The 16,122-nt window shown below is 41.5% G+C and overlaps 1 protein-coding gene across 1 annotated transcript in view; it reads right to left on the bottom strand.

Annotated features, from left to right (window-relative positions):
* Nucleotides 1-197: 197 nt before the first annotated feature.
* Nucleotides 198-16,122, bottom strand: part of LOC116330583 (connector enhancer of kinase suppressor of ras 3-like) — a 44,147-nt gene continuing 28,222 nt past the window's right edge. The window contains exons 14-25 of the mRNA XM_031752950.2: nt 14,998-15,035; nt 11,471-11,513; nt 7,290-7,343; nt 6,856-6,895; nt 6,232-6,401; nt 5,056-5,129; nt 4,851-4,922; nt 4,680-4,744; nt 3,216-3,340; nt 2,239-2,581; nt 1,780-1,970; nt 198-1,636 (exon numbers count right to left, since the gene is read on the bottom strand). Of these exons, the coding sequence (XP_031608810.1) occupies nt 1,436-1,636; nt 1,780-1,970; nt 2,239-2,581; nt 3,216-3,340; nt 4,680-4,744; nt 4,851-4,922; nt 5,056-5,129; nt 6,232-6,401; nt 6,856-6,895; nt 7,290-7,343; nt 11,471-11,513; nt 14,998-15,035 (1,416 nt within the window). The 3' untranslated portion in view covers nt 198-1,435. The remainder of the gene's footprint in view (nt 1,637-1,779; nt 1,971-2,238; nt 2,582-3,215; nt 3,341-4,679; nt 4,745-4,850; nt 4,923-5,055; nt 5,130-6,231; nt 6,402-6,855; nt 6,896-7,289; nt 7,344-11,470; nt 11,514-14,997; nt 15,036-16,122) is intronic.

A 16,122-nucleotide genomic window follows, 5' to 3' on the forward strand; every position in this document is an offset into this window, starting at 1 on the left:
GACCACAGAGAAAACATATGGATGAAGGAGTACATGTTTAGTATGACAGAATACTGCAGACAGGGTGAGATGGAGGTAGATGATTAGCTGTGACACAACCCTTAAAAAGAGAGCCTGAAGCAGTACATTATAAAACCTCTGGAACACATGGTTATCAGTGGTGACACTCACTACAGGAATCATACAAAGAGGCTGGGAATGTTCACTTTTCTGACTTTATTTTCCTGTATACAAACAAACACTTTCATTCCAGAATTAAAAACAAACATCACACATCCCTTCACAATTATTTACAGTTTTTTTTAACTTATACAACAGATGAAACATAAGGGGGAAAATGCCTCTGTATTCTGGTAGGTCCTGCCATATATTAAAATCCTGTTAGGCCTGAGGTCTCCACACCTGCTGTGCAGTCACATGTCTGAATTTATTCAGAACCATCCACTTATCTAACTTGTACCAGGTCTTTCAGACTTGTTTCTATGATTCCAGGAGAGTTTTCCTGAGAGTTATACTTAATACTGCTAAATCCCCGCTTTACTTCAATATACTGTATGTACAGATGTTATCAGTTATAAAGTCTGTCACATTTTAGACAAGATTTTGTCTCATACTGTCAATGTTCATGGGTAGAAATTACAAAAAATAACCAGTGTAGCTGAAATAATTTAAAAAGTTTGTTTTGGTTTAGAAGATTTAAGAAAAAATCTTCCACAAAAAACGAGGCAATCGCTACATTTCAGCAGTAAATTACATTACAGTCACATGAATTTGACACTTTTGAGTATTAAAAAAGAAGAAATTCTGATTTGAGACCAACATTTATTCTGTTAGTGCAGGCCCTAGTGTTCAGTCAGCAAAGTCTTCCTAATAAGCATGAATATAGTATTTCTAGGGCGACGACACACATTATTGAAAAAGCTTCTGTAACACATGTGTAACAGGCACTGAAGGTGCATGGCACCAATAACTGACTGCGAATAGTTTAAAAACAACAAAATTCACTACAGATAAATTCAAAGTGTTTCCATGCAGAGAACAACGGAGACATCATTTCCATGCACTCCACTGTTCCAAATATACAGTTTATGCATAGGTTCAAAAAAATGATAAAAACAAACAGCTGTAAAAATTGCTAAACCTACAAATTAAACATTAAAAATAATACTAGGACACATTTCACATTTTAATGTGTGCTGCTTATCCTACACCGTCTCCACATGGAACTAAAAAACTGTTGGTTCATCCAGCTACTAGTTGAAAAGAACTTGAATATAACCAGAGTTCTCAAGTGAATAACCAACAGCAGTGTGTGTGTGTGTGTGTGTGTGTGTGTGTGTGTGTGTGTGTGTGAGAGTGTGTGAGTGTGTGTATTTGATGTATGTGACTGTGAGGTCCTCAGAGTCCGAACACCATAAAAAGTCACGAAGAGTCATTATAAACTGGTCTCTACCACAGGAGCGGCTATGACCGACGCTTCAGCCTTTGCGGCCTCTGACGCCACCTGCTGGATGTGTGTGACACAGATCTCCTGCACCAAAGGTCCGTTGACTTCCTTCCACTCTCTGAACTTGTCTGAGGTAAGCTCCGGGTCCGACAGGATCTGTTCTATTGCCTGCAGGTCCGCCTCTCTTGCCTGGGCAAAAAAGTGAAAAATTGAAATTATTTAACTGTATTTTTTTGTAATTCACAAACTAAAAAACCTTCAATTTTTTTATAACGTACTGTGATGGAATAAAGAGTCAGATCCTTTCTAAAGGAGGGAGGTGAGAAATGTACCTTTAATGTGCTGTTGAGTGTCCTGATAAGGTGCAGCTTATCATTGACAGCCTGGTTTTTGCAGCGTCTTACGAAGGAGGTCCTGAATTCCTTTTTCGTGGATGGTTTACGTTCTCCTATCGGCGACAGACTGGCCTCCTTCAGATGAATATACAGCTTCTCCATCTCATCGGAGCTGTTCTCATGATTGGCTGCAACAAGACAACACACTCCATCATCATGATCCTAAATGCAGTAGTTGCACCGAGTAAATGCCTGCTAAATTAATTCAAATGGCATGCAGGCGAGTTAATTAGATTAGTCACAGATAGAAAGCTGAGAAAAGGAATAAGAATATTAACAATTGTATATTCTGTTGATCACTGATGCTGATCAAAGTTCTGAGAAACAGGAAATGTGCTCTGCTTCTTAGAGCTGGAAGTGGGCCACGAGAAAAAACTGTCTACATGAAATATTCACCTTTATTTTGCGTCCTTAAAACTTCCCTCTGATCTTCCCCCTCAGCTGAAGGCGTTTCCTCATTAGATTCAGCGTCCGAGGAGTCCTGGGTGGCCAAGTTCTCTAGCCTTGTTTCCTCTGCCGTCTCCTTTTGTGGAGGCTGATGCGAGTGGACCTGGGCTGAGCACACCACTGCCGTTTCCCCAGCAGCAGGAGATGCCTGCGAGACCAGGTCCAACCAGGACTGTCTTTGCTTGGTGAGCGAAGAGGCGGAGCTCTGAGATGTCATCGTACTGACAGGTGAGGAGAGCGAACCGTTAGCTTCGCTGGGGACTGCAGAGGAGTAAGGGGGAGGAAGGGTACCCTGAAATACAAATACATTTAAGTTAAGAGTTTTTTTCTATTAATTATTCCAATTTTGCTATGCACTTGGTTTTATTTACTTGTAATAAAACATGTAGTGTCCCTTAAAGACACAGCTGCCTTTGCAAAAGTTGTGACCGTGTGTTTAATCTAAACAGAATGTAAATCTTTGCTAAATATAAACAATTAAACTACAGTTATATGCTCATTTTGAATTTGATGGCAGCAACATGTTCCAAAACTGTGCATGTTTACCACTTTGTTGGATCACCAATTTTCACTCTCTGAGCTCGTGTTAAATCAAAGGTTTTAGTACTGAAAGCAAATTACTTTGCTGTTCTTGCTTAGCAGCAAAGGTGTGTCTAAATCCTGGACTGCATTCAGGCTGTTTAGTACCATGACTTCACTTAGTACAGAGTCATTCTAATGTTCTCAAAGTAGCATGGCATCTTCTTGCTGAAATAAGCAAGCATCCAGCAACATGCTTGATGGTAGCATATGTTTCTCCAGAACCTGTACAGGTTTGCCGATGCCTTCACAGATGAGCATCAAATTCAAAATGAGCTTATATTAAATGAAAAGATAAATGTTCGCTCTTATGGATGGATGTGTGTCCAGCCAGAACCATTACTGACCTGATGTGTGCTACCAGGCGGACCGGAGGCATTCGTAGAGTCCCGCAGGGTCTGTTCAGAGTACGGTGGAGGGGGTATCTCTGTGGTTTCAGCATCTTCGTGATCACTGGCTTCACTATAACACTCTGAACATGAAACATGGAGACACACAAGAAACAAAAACTTGAAACATGTAACCAGCAAATGTAACCCAGGAAAAATGCCTGTGGGGCCCCACAGTGGGTAGTTGTTGGTGAACTGTGGGGCTGTAAACCCACACTTACCCCAAGTGGGCGTGCCCACATAGATTCTACTGCAGTTTTGCCCTTTGGGGACCTTACATGGGTTTTCTGTGGGTAAGCCCATGTGGGGCTTACAGCAGTTTTGCTCTTTTTGAGCCCCCAAGAGGGAACTTTGTGGGCAACCAACAGTAATCTTATAGGGACCCCAAACGGCAAAACTGCAGCAGGATCTAGGTGGGATAAGTGTGGGTTTGCCTTGCCCACACAACTCCACATTTACACACTGTGGGCCCACACGGGCATGTTTGCTGACACATTACTTATGATAAGGAAGCATCAAAAAAGAAAATATGACTATTGTGGAGAAGATACAACCATAGAACATGTTTTATTACACTGTCAGAAATATGAGGCTGAGAGAAAGTGGCTGGTTCAAAACCTCAGTACAATGGAAGTTAAACTGGGGTTACTGGGATTATACTGCAAATGAAGTCAATGAGTGAAAGCTATAACTGGCCATATTAGGTTTTGTAAGACAGGCTAACATGTTTGATAGGATTTTCATCCTTTAGTTTTCTACACTGTGGATCCACAGTGTAGTACAGTTTATATGATTTAAGGATCAAGTGGAAGATTCCTGGTTTGAGAGTGAGAGATCTAAATCCCCTGAGGGTTGTGCCAGGACGAGCACCTGCTGTAAAAATCTGCTAAATCAACTACGTGGTGATCTCTCGTGAACTGGGACAGACTGAAAGTAGGGGTTTTTTTTTGGTTTTTTTGTTTGTTTGTTTTTTTGTTTTTGTTTTTTAAATCAACATTCTTGTCCACACTCCTTACCAATTGGTTTTGGTAATGTACCATGGAGCAGATGTGGGCAGCCCACTGTGGGCTCTGGTAGTGGCATCAAATGTGAGGCATGTCTAGGTACTGCATTATGGGCCCTGGGTGGGGTCGCAGAGGGCAACTAACATTCAGAATGAGGGCATGCTGTGGGTACACTGCGGAGCCCACAACGAGCCCCACTGTGGGGCCCAGGTGTGCCATACATTTCATATTGGTCTGCCCATAGTAACCCCACACAGGGCTGAAGTGGGCGTGTTTGCTTGGAAAGTACTGAAGAGCTATATGACAATTAAAAACAAAAGATTCTGTTGCTGATTAAAAACTTAAATAGTAAATTTCTTAAACTAAAACCCAAACAAAGTGAGATGTTGGAAAGCTTCAGTGAACGACAGGTGCTCACCGGCTGGAGCGTTTACTTCTGTTTGTTCATACTGAATGGAGGCTAGCCCAAGCTTATTCACCCACCTAAAACAAAGAAATGATCCAACTTAATTGCAATTCTGATAAAAGATTATAATACATAAAAAAAATGTATACATTTACAAACACTGTTTTAGTTTAAATGACTCACAAGTTCATGTCCTCGTAGCTCTCGGCAGCAAAATAAAACATCATAACTTGCGGGTGGCAAGCTTTGAATGCACTGAATAGGGAAAGACAGACGAACAGCAGTTTAGTGTTTCAAGGGTAAAAAAAGAAGACAGTTTTACTGTCATAATAACTGTGATTTCATAGATCACACCCCAGCACTGTATGGGAGCACAGAAATGACTCACTATTTCTTCTTGCACTCGATGGCTCTGTCGATTATGAAGTTTGTGAGGTCGATGTAGCCTTCGGCTTTTTCTGCCTGCAACGCACAGATTGAACAACAGTCAGTATTAGAACACAACTTTCAAACCACTTCCCCACACGGACGACTGCGTCTGAATTGCAACAGGCAACTTCTTTAATTTCCTTGTACTGAGTGGTGGTGACGTGCAGCAGGTCTGACTGAAGTTATCGTGCCAGTAAGTCAAATAGATGTAGATTACACATATGTGTAGCAGCGGGCTATTAGTGACACGGTCACATTCAGGAAGCGCAGTGACACCAGCGCTCGCTGGCTGGCGAGGACAGCTGTGGAGGAAACCAGTGTGACTAACCTGCAGCCCTGACTGACTAGCGCACATCTGTGACTCACCCAGTGTTAATTTTGTGATCTGTTACTTAAGCTGTAAGAAAATTTAGTCATGTTTCATCTTTTGCTATTGTTAGCATGAGACAGAAAAAACATAAAAGCGAATAAAAACACATGAAGCCACATCAATCACTGGATTACATGTTCAGTCATTGTGATGCACATAAAAACTACAGTACACATTGTGTATGTGCCACCATCCTGCTGCTGTAAATAGTGATTACAGCACTTAATCCTCAGCTGATACAAGTTCTCGAGAACTACGCCGATTATTGTGAACTATTTTTTGATGATTAAAAAAAAGCATCTGACAGTTTTAAGATTCTTTTAAGGAGTTTGTTTCATGACTTGACAGACCTGGGTGTATCACTGTTGTACTTTGCAACTTTTCCAGAAATTAGCAAAAATAAAGAATATACGCAAGATACTCTTTAAAAATGGCAACACACATAGGATGACACACAAAATATTCCAAAGAGTGGTGGAAAACCAAAAGAAAGAGGTATGACTTTAATAGCGTCCTTAGTTTTTCCTCTCTCTTCTGATAATTCTCTTCATTACATTATATCTTATAATCTTGCAAGATAAAGTGAAGAAGTTGAAAAGCATGCAACTGATATAGAGTAGCAGACTTATCTGTGTTAAATATTTTTGTTATCGGGGATTGTGCAATTGCACACTCGCTGTGTGCAATCTCTGAACAGCAACCAGCTGGGAAATGATCAAGTCTAAAATCCACATTAGTCTTCTAGTCAGAGGGTGTTTTACTCACCAGCTGGTTGGTATACCAGTAGAGAGCAGTCTTCTTCAGCACAAACCAGTACTTCTTCCATTTCATACCCAGAAAGCCTTTGCTTTCTTTCTTCCTGTACAGCCAGCCCTGGTGATCTGGCTGGCCAAGCTCTTTGACCGAGATGCGTCTTCTGCTCATCGTACCATTGCCTTAACCAGACGACAGAGCATTTAGTCACAGCATCAGAGGAAGCAGAACGTTACAGATTTAAACATCCAAACACAAACAACCAAAACGTTTCCATTTCAGTCTAAAGAGCTCCCAGAGTTTGGTCGATAACCAAATGGACCTCTAAAAATAAGAAGCACATGAAGGATCCTGGAAGAGTCAAATCAAAAGTGCCATTCTACCTTCATCCTACCTGTTACTGATATGAGTCAGTCAGCAAAAACAGTGTATATACAAATTAGTTAGCGTCTCAGAAGAACCCAAAGGCACGGTTACACAGAGCCAAGAAATAAAAGAAGTGAAGTGAAAGTAACTGAACTCGTCTAAAATCCCTCTGCACACACCAAGTGCACCGCTGCTTCGCATCCACCCCCTACGCTTTCAAATTGCAGCTGTAGGCTGAGATAAGTGACGAGGTGATAAGGCAGGACTCACCTCCTCGGCTCTTCTTCTTGGATTTGTGTCGGAGGGAAACCTTTGAGAGGAGAGCAGAGGAGAGGTTGGGGGAGGTCAAAAAGAAAAAGAGGCAAGGGGGTGAGCAGCAGTTTCAGACCACACAACTGAGAAGAAGAGGCTGTTTGAAACATCCTGTTTTCACACTCAGTGTCACATGCATTTTCTCTATCTTTCTACATGCACTTTAACACCTCCATCAACATCTGTGACTTCTTTCTTATTGGTCTCCTTTTATTTGTAACTCTCTTTGCTCCTCAGTGAATCAAACAAAAAATCCACCTGGTGGTGTACAAACTCTGGGTGTATACTGCTTACATTCAAATTAGTTACTGTTAAATAGGGAAGCAGAAGTTTCTAATCCATGAAAGAGAGAGCGGGTAAATGTTAGAAAAAGACAAAAAAGAGCTACTTACTGGGTTGTAGTCATCGGCAGCCATTGAAGGAGTCACAGATATGGGGAAGGCAGCCTGTTGAAAGAAACCAGAAGAACACCTTATTCAAAGATGCGTAGGTTGAAAAAAACCAGAGATAAATGAGCAGAAAAGGAGAAAGAAATTTCTTCAGTGTGACAAAAGGATGTGGCGTCACGGGTACAGCAAAGACAATGTTTCCCAATCAGCTTTTTTTCTCTCCTTCTTATTGTTGTTTTGTTTTTCAGAGGATGGAAAAAACTAAATCGAACATGCTCAGAAACAGCAGAAGTTCTCTGGAAGCAGAAGTGCTCAGAGAAAGGTTAAAAACGTAAAAAGTTAATGCTCATGATCAGCACTGAGTCACAGCACAAGTGTCACAATAATCAGTGTCAGCAGATTTGTTTAATATGTGACACACACAGCAAGTTGTCTCACAGCAAAATTAAAAGGACTCTTCTGCAAAATGACATCGTGCAAAAATGCATTTTTTCCCCACACAAAGAATTGGAAAGATTTTTTTCCCTTTGCAGTTCAAGCTCATAAATGGACAGTAACATTGTGAAATCTTAGTTGCCTTTGTTAACCAACTTCCTCTAGGTTCAGTTCCTTTTTTTTGAAATGCCAGAACTGTTAGAGAGAAAGAACATCAGAGACAAAACTAAGCACCATGCTGCCCCACTGGGTGTGAAGTTAAATGAGAGTCTACACTGTGGGTTACACGTTTCAAAGTACTTTGAAACGTGTAACCCACAGGCATTTTTAGACTCAGTGGCAAAACCAGGTGGCGAGTTGTTCACAGGGTCCTGAGCCCTGCTGCAGCTGTCCAAGTTTAGCCACTTACCACAGCTCGCCAAAGTCCCCAGCTACAACAATGAAGAGAGAAAGGCTCATACCTGGTTCTTTAAAAGGTTCGTCCACACAGCTAAGTATCCTCTGTGCCTCTGACAGTGACAAGAAACCATCACTAGAAGCTCTCATCAATACCTCTGTACATTTGTGCCTTGCACAACACAAATGTATCATCACTTTGCTTTCCGGGTGTCAGAGCTGAGAGGCTGAGTGTAGGAGGTAGATGCCTATCACCACACAAACCACTGCCCAAACCTGACTGAGAGTGACTGCATGCCTGTATTTAGTAACTAACTTCCTCTTGGAGTTTTCTCTTTTGCACATGTTAAGTACCATGTGTAATTTTAGTGGCAAGATCCAGACTGAACAAACCTGTCTGCAGATTTACGCAAGTATTCTTTGAGCTTAGATGCAACAAGAGATGAAAAATGAAATATTCTCTCTTATGTCACCATTAAAGGAGGAAGTTTACACTTCACCTGAAAATAAGATTTTGCTTCTGAAAGTAAGCTTTCGGGAGAAAAAGAATGACGCAATTTCTCGATCACTACCTGAAATAAATACCTAAACTGGTTTCAAAAGAGTGAAAAAAAATCTGCTTCTTACGATGAAATGATATTCACAAAGAACAGAGGGGAAAGTGACGTGTTTACAACCAAATACATTTTATACTATCGGGACTTTTTTGCTTATACTTTGGAAGCTTAAGACAAATTTGGTTAAATGTTAAATAACGATTTTCTGACTGTAACTACTTAGTATAGTTCAACAGCAGTCAGGACAATAGTAGCCTGACTGCTTGTTGTCCAGTAACTTAGATAGTGAAATAAGTCAAAGAAGCCTGCGGACAAATGAATTAGTCCGAACTGCCAGTAAAACAAATACTGTACCTTCCACCATAACCTCAGAGAAAGTAGTCTGGCTCGAAACCTTTGCTCAAAGGTTGACCAAACTTTGGCAAACATGTCAGGAACATACGCAGAAAGCCAAAGAGCACATTCAAAGAGACGTCGGCTGGTTTCAGGTGAGTTCAGGTCCTGTCTGGGCGTTACCCTCCAAAGAGGGCACCACCCAAACTGAAACTGACAAAGTGACAAATATTTTTCACTTAAAAACCCCCTCATATAATACAGATATAACTACGGGGCTAATTTTTCTCATTTCATGTTTTTCCATCTTTTCATTGATGATTCTTTTCATCTTTCATTCATTAAATTCAATTGAAATCCATACGTTTTCGCAGTTACCCCACCTGACCGCAGGGTGTCGCTAAAACCCAACTGTGTAACAGCCTTGTTACCTCAGTGAGAGTCATGAAAGCATATTTTTTTACCCAACACACACATTTGTCTTTACAGCTGTTGTTGTATTTGATGCGTAAAATGTAGACTGGACTGTTCCACAGACTTGCCTGCATAATTCAAAACACATCATTGTGTCATTGTTTCAAACAGCTGTGCCATTCACAGTAACTCACACTGAGTATGAAAATCCACATTTCACATGTGGTGAATGCAGAGGAAGTCCACACTGATGCTTACAAAGCACTTTTTTTTTTCTCTTTTATTACTTTAAGAGAAGTTGATAAAAATCACCAACAACCGCCTGCAAGAAAAATGAGAAATATAAGCGGTTCATGTTACACCCATCCACTCGTTGCTTAGGGAAGCTGTGGCATGGCTATCAACACCCTTCGCTGCCTCAGTGGGGAGCCAGTCTTTAGCCATAACATCACTGCCTGAGCTGTATCTGTGCACAAGCTCGGATGTTCTGGGCCACGTTTGGCGGTAAACCAGCAGGCACATTCCTGAGTGCTGCGTTATTATAGTCCCCATTTTTACTAAGCCTAAATAGACAGGGGCCTTGTATTTCTTTCCACTTGTACAGTAGAAAGTGGTGTGAAGTGACGAGGAGGCCTTCATTCTTTATCTCGCTCACATTCGCGCAGGCTGTGGCTTCCTCTTTGCTTCGCTGTCACCCTATCTTTCTCATCTGTATCAAGTGACTTCCTCGATTTGGCCCTAAACTTCGCAGAAGCATTTAATATTTCAATTAAACGTACTGAACTCATTTCTGTGTATTTTACTGGAGCAATGTGTTGGTGGAAGTGAGATAATCTGGCCTGCGACTCATGTCAAAGGATTCAAGGGAGTGCTGATTGGTCACACCACTCAATCTCCCATCATGATCCGTGCTGAGAATTGTCATGGCACTTACTTAATACCCCCACCCAGAAACCGTGTGTGTGGGAGACTGAGAGGGGAGGGGGGTGGGGGGCAAACAGAGTGGCTATTATTTACCAGGGGACTCTCACACAGTGTAAAGGGGGAAGGGTGCAGTGGTTGGAGATGATATCAGATTCTCGCTCACTCAGTTTGATGGCGCTGCATGCCCCTCACCGGCTGTTGGTGACTGTGCAGTTGACCGGGCCGCTGATCATGCCCTGAATTTTGATTTTGGTGCACAAAGCTCTGAATTCAAGACTGAAATAACTTAAATCAGAAGCTGGTCTGCAACAGATAAACCTATATAGACACAAATAGTCTAAAAGGAAGCCGGTGATGGCATCCCATAAACCATGCCTGCATCAGCGCTGACAGCAAGGCTGAGGTTGTGCAGCAACAACTTGTAGTCAGAACATAAATGTGCACAAATGTGATTCGTCCACTTGCCACTACTCCCTGTGTCCAGCCTGTGGAGGATTGACAGTAACCCGTGGTACTGGGGTGTGTGGTTTCACTGTGTCCGTCCTCAGTTAACCCCTGCAGTCATCTCATTTCCACATATGCTAAAGCTAGAACGTGCACAATCAATTTTCTACTAACAGCACATTCAACAGAGAATGAAGAGATGCAGTCTTCTGCAAAGTGATACTGCTAACACATAAAGATGATCTGTACCATGTTAGTTTAGAGATTTAGCACATTTTTATTTAGGATTTTGTAGTTTAATAAAAAATTAACCTGTTGATGTTGTAAGATGGAAAGTCAAGGATACGATTTATCCCGAACATAAATGTCTTCACCAAGTTTTACGTAAAAGACACTTTTTGAATTTTATTTCATATCCTAAATGTCAAATTTAAGATGCAGGAAAAATCCGGGCGGGACACTTAGAAAGATTCATCCATATTCATAAAAAACAAAGAGTTTCCCAGTGCAGACTAAGCTTTGTGTGCAGTGTAATGGGTTTATAATTGAAGCTCTCGATTTTCACCACCTCTTTGTCCAGGCCATTCCTCACACTGCACAGTAGACCACGCAAACTCACACATCATTCAGGTGCATGCACTTCATTTTTTCAGTGAGAGGAGCTGATTGTTATTTACTTACTGCTTGAGAAAAGGACCACGATCGTAAATGTGGATGATTATACCTGTAAGAACAAGCGAGAGACACGAAAGCCAACACATTAATAACTGAAAACACACCACATGCACTGCTGTCGAGCAGCGCTTTCCAGCAGACTTATATCATACACCAAAGAGATTCATCTCACATTACCACAGTGTATTTTGAACATTTCCAACACATACTTATTGCTTCCCAGCTAACTGCTCATTATCTTTAATCTGTGTTCCAATCTGACTCTCTCTGATTTGGCAAAGCAAAAGCAGACACTTACGGGTTGGGATTTATTTGTGAGTGCTTCTGATAACACATTTGGACACCAGTCATAGGAGCATGCGAGACAAGAAGGTCGCTCCCAATGTTCTGACTGTTCTGAATATTGAATTCCCCTCTGCTGGGCCTAAGCCAGTGTTTTTTGTAGGCTGTGAAATGGATTAAGGCTTGCTGTCCCTCCCCTTTAATTGCATTTTTGTTTTCCTCCCTCTCAGATTACTAAAAAAGACGATGATAAAGATTGTTTTTAAAAGTGGTTTTAATAGATGACAAAGAGAAATCTGATGCACCGTCACATTCCTCGCTTTACCATGAGAAAAAACCCCTCTTGTTTTTACAGATTGACCAGCCTAAAATTAATATGACACACAATTAAATCCGCTGTCAATCAAATTCCTTTCCCTGCATCAGTGGCACATGTTCATAACCGCCACCAGCGATGAGTCAACTACTTATCTATGAGATTTACAATAGCATCTGTCTATATATCCTAATTGTGAGTAATGTTTTTGATCAAGCGTGCAATAGACCGGATGCAGTGTGCTTGTGTGCGGCTCTTAGAATAGAACCACCGGGCTGGGGGTGGGGTGTAAGGCGTTTAGTCATCTATTGGGGTGTTAATGTGGGGAGTCACACTTCCCCAGGCCCTGCGTCCAAGACAAGAAGAGATCTATGGGCAACGCACGACGAGAGGGAACAGCAGTCCTCATATGTCATCATATTTCGTAGTGGGATGGAGTTATTTATAGTTGGAAGCGGATTTAGGATTCGTCATAACAGTGACATTTCTAAAGATCTCTGGGGGATCTTGGGGGTGGATGGACACATTGCTGTGTGGGACATGTTGGATGCTGAGGTGCTGAGACAGAACTATGTTTAAAAAAAAATAGGCCACAAATACTCTTTCAGTTTAATTATAAGCTCTAAATTAATTTAGAAATTTCAACAATGGAAAATGTCACGTTGTATCAATAAAAATGACTAATTCTTATCAATCTCTGTAATTAACATTCTATTTTACCAACTACCCATCAGCCACTTCCACCTGATGATAATTGAAGCCGGCCACCCACAGTCGTAACCTTCACTTTGGAGGTAGTTCTTCACCGGGGAGCCAGTTTGCATAATCGTTCTCCAGGTTGTACTTAGACACCTTCAGTCTGGCTTTAAGGTGCCTCCTGTGCAGAAGTGGCGTTTCTCTGATACCGCACCCTCCCTGTGCAGGGTTCGAGTGACTACAGTTCCCGGCTTGGTTAAGTCTGTGAGGCTTGTTCTGCACTCTGTGGTTCTTCATAATACTTTACACTCCAGTTGTCCACACTTGGAAAAGCTGTGGTAACTTTGTATATCCATCTCCTGCTTTGTGAGCATCTAAACTAAACGGATTTTGCTGGTTTTTGGCACAATGCTCTCTCAAGAGACCGATTAAATCTTTACTGAAGTTTTTATACTGTGTGTAAATTAGAAAATAATTATAATCATTGCTCAGCAATGGTTGGTTTGTTTGTGATGCTCAATAAAAAAAGTCAGTTTTACAGGATGCTAAGATGCTATCATCAGAATCAGAATCAGAATACTTTATTGATCCCCAGGGGAAATTATTTCTCGTTACAGTGCTCCATTATAAACAAACAGTAACAAAGACAGACAATACACTAACTAAGAATAGCACAATATATACAGGCATATATATACATAAAAGTCACTTATTAATAAATAGCTGAAAAGAACATGTGCAAGAAGGGTGTAGCTGTTGCAGTAAACAGTGTGTTAAGTGGATGAGTTGTACAGGGAGCCACAGGCAGGGATGATTTCCTGTGTCGTTCAGTGGTGCTTATCGGTAATCTCAGTCTTTCACTGAACGTGCTCCTGTGACTGACCAGCATGTCATGGAGTGGGTGGGAGGTGTTATCCAACATTGTCTTTATCTTGGACAACATCCGCCTCTCCGACACCACCTTGAGGGAGTCCAGCTCCATCCCCACAACATTACTGGCCTTACGGATCAGTTTATCGAGTCTGTTGGCATCTGCGACCCTCAGCCTGCTCCCCCAGCATGCAACAGCATAGAGGATCGCACTGGCCACAACAGACTCATAGAAAATCCTGAGCATTTTCTGGCAGATGTTCAAGGACCTATCTATGCTTTCTAAAGAAAACTAGTATGTTTAGAAATTTTGTGTTGAAAGTCCCTTGCTCTGTTGGACAACAACTTTAGATTTCATTGGAAGGCTATTAATTTGGCCCTTATTTGTAAATAACAATAATTTTCGGGGTATATTCATATAGACATACTATGAAGAGGTCCCTTTTTCAGTAACCGTCTCTCCTCCAAATAATTAATTTGGCTAGTTGAAAATCTGGAGCATTAGCTGTTGTGTGCTTGCTTTTCATCTTAAAATAGCCAGATGATTCATGGTTTGAGAAACTAAGGCTATTCTATGGGGTGCAACAGTGTTACACAAAAGTGCACGCAAAACAGAAGTGAGAGTGCCCAGTGAGCAACAGAAATAGTGTGTCAAAGTTTCAGGTTTGGGAAACTGTCTGCTCATAGGCCACCAGTGAAGAAACAACTTCCGGAAGATTTGCAAAGAAAAGGCCTTTCAGAGACGGACAAAAAAGGAAAATATTAAGATGGGCAAAAGAACACAAACCTGAGAGTTTGGGGGTATTTGGAGAGTAGTTTAGCAGTGACAACGTAGGAAATTTGTTCACTGTCCTACGACATGTTATAAATATTTAGAGAGCAGTCAGCTGGTACACTGCCTGTAGGCAACACAGCCTCTGGATCTGAGTCCTGCTGTTGTGGTGGGAAAAATGTTGTACGTAAGAAGTGCCCATCAAACCATTCCACATTGTGGGCTGCACTTCATAAAGCACGGGCTAACATTTATCCAGACTGCTTTAAGAAAGTGACAGTCACAATGTAAGAAGTAAAGTCAGTAAAACTGTGATGGCTATGATTGGAAGAGTCTCTGCATCTGTTTATTTCTAAATCACTTTTTCAATTCAGAGCTGGAGAGCAGCTGAAGCCTGCCACGGCTGACACTGGGGGAGAGAAAGGGACACGCTGGACAGGTATTTTACTCTCACTTTGCAACTAATTTATTTAAGACGTCACAGACCTTTGACCAGCAGAGTGTGTGTGTGTGTGTGTGTGTGTGTGTGTGTGTGTGTGTGTGTGTGTGTGTGTGTGTGTGTGTGTGTGTGCAGGAGAAAGAGGGAAAGGAACTCACCGGTTGAGGAAGTCACTGCTAGAGTGCCAGCTGGATCCCTGTGATAAATAAAGATTTTTAAGTTAACGCATGTGTTCTCAAAGCCTCAGTCTGAGTGTTGAGAGGCTCTATGTTGATTAATATTCCTTTAATGATTTTCTTTTAAGGGATTGTGAAGATTTGTCTGCTGCTTTCTTGCAGGGCACTAAATTATGCATGGGTTAAGGAAAATGTGATACTTCTACAATATTTGCTTGATTAGCTTTGCAGTAAAATAAATGATTGTGGCAAGAATAGGAAAAACAAATAGAGAACAAAAAACAAGTTATTGTGATTTTAGAGTTAATAAAAAGAATGCAATTATATAACAAAGGCAGAATTTTTTATTTTTGTTTTGTGACATGCACAAACTAGAAATACTTCAGCACTTCGTTCCCTTGTAACCATTTGTGATGTGTAGGCATAAAATGTTAGTGGTTAGCAAACTTATGCAGTGGGATAAACAGAGCGCAGGTAGTACTTAGGCAGACCACAGCGTCTCAGAAAGTGCAAATTAGTGAGGACCGCAGGCGACTACAGCTCAGCAAGCTTGGGCAGAGCAAGATTTTAGGAGGAAGACGTGAAAGAGAGATAAGAAGACAGGCTCCTCTCAATCAGTAAATGCATGCATGGTGAAAACATGGGCAAAGAAGAGAGAGGTCAGAGAGGCGGGCGTTCTTCGTGGCCATCAGAGCTTCACCTTCACGACGAAAGCTGATGATCAGTCCCAGGAAAACACTTTAAAATCAATGAAAGTGGCAAAAGCCATCAAGCAAGGTAATCCTAACCTGCCGTTTTAATGTTTAAAAGGCAACATATGTGCCAGAAAAGAGATGCGCTGGTGGAAAAACCTGCTTTGACCATATGGCCCCCCAGCTGCAATCGAAAGTTCAAAGAGGGAAGTGGTTACATAACCATCGCCATCTGACACAGACAAAAGGTAACTTCACGTTAGCTATCCTGTGGCACTGAGGCCAGGTTCACCTCAAAGGTCAAAGCAGGTTAGAAAGACAGCTGGCTCTACAGTTTGGTCCTGGCGTGGAAATTAATATATATTTTTACAACCAAACAACCCATTGAAAGTATATAAACTGAGGCTGAACGGAG

This window comes from Oreochromis aureus, linkage group 19, assembly GCF_013358895.1.
Source record: "Oreochromis aureus strain Israel breed Guangdong linkage group 19, ZZ_aureus, whole genome shotgun sequence".
NCBI lineage: Eukaryota > Metazoa > Chordata > Actinopteri > Cichliformes > Cichlidae > Oreochromis > Oreochromis aureus.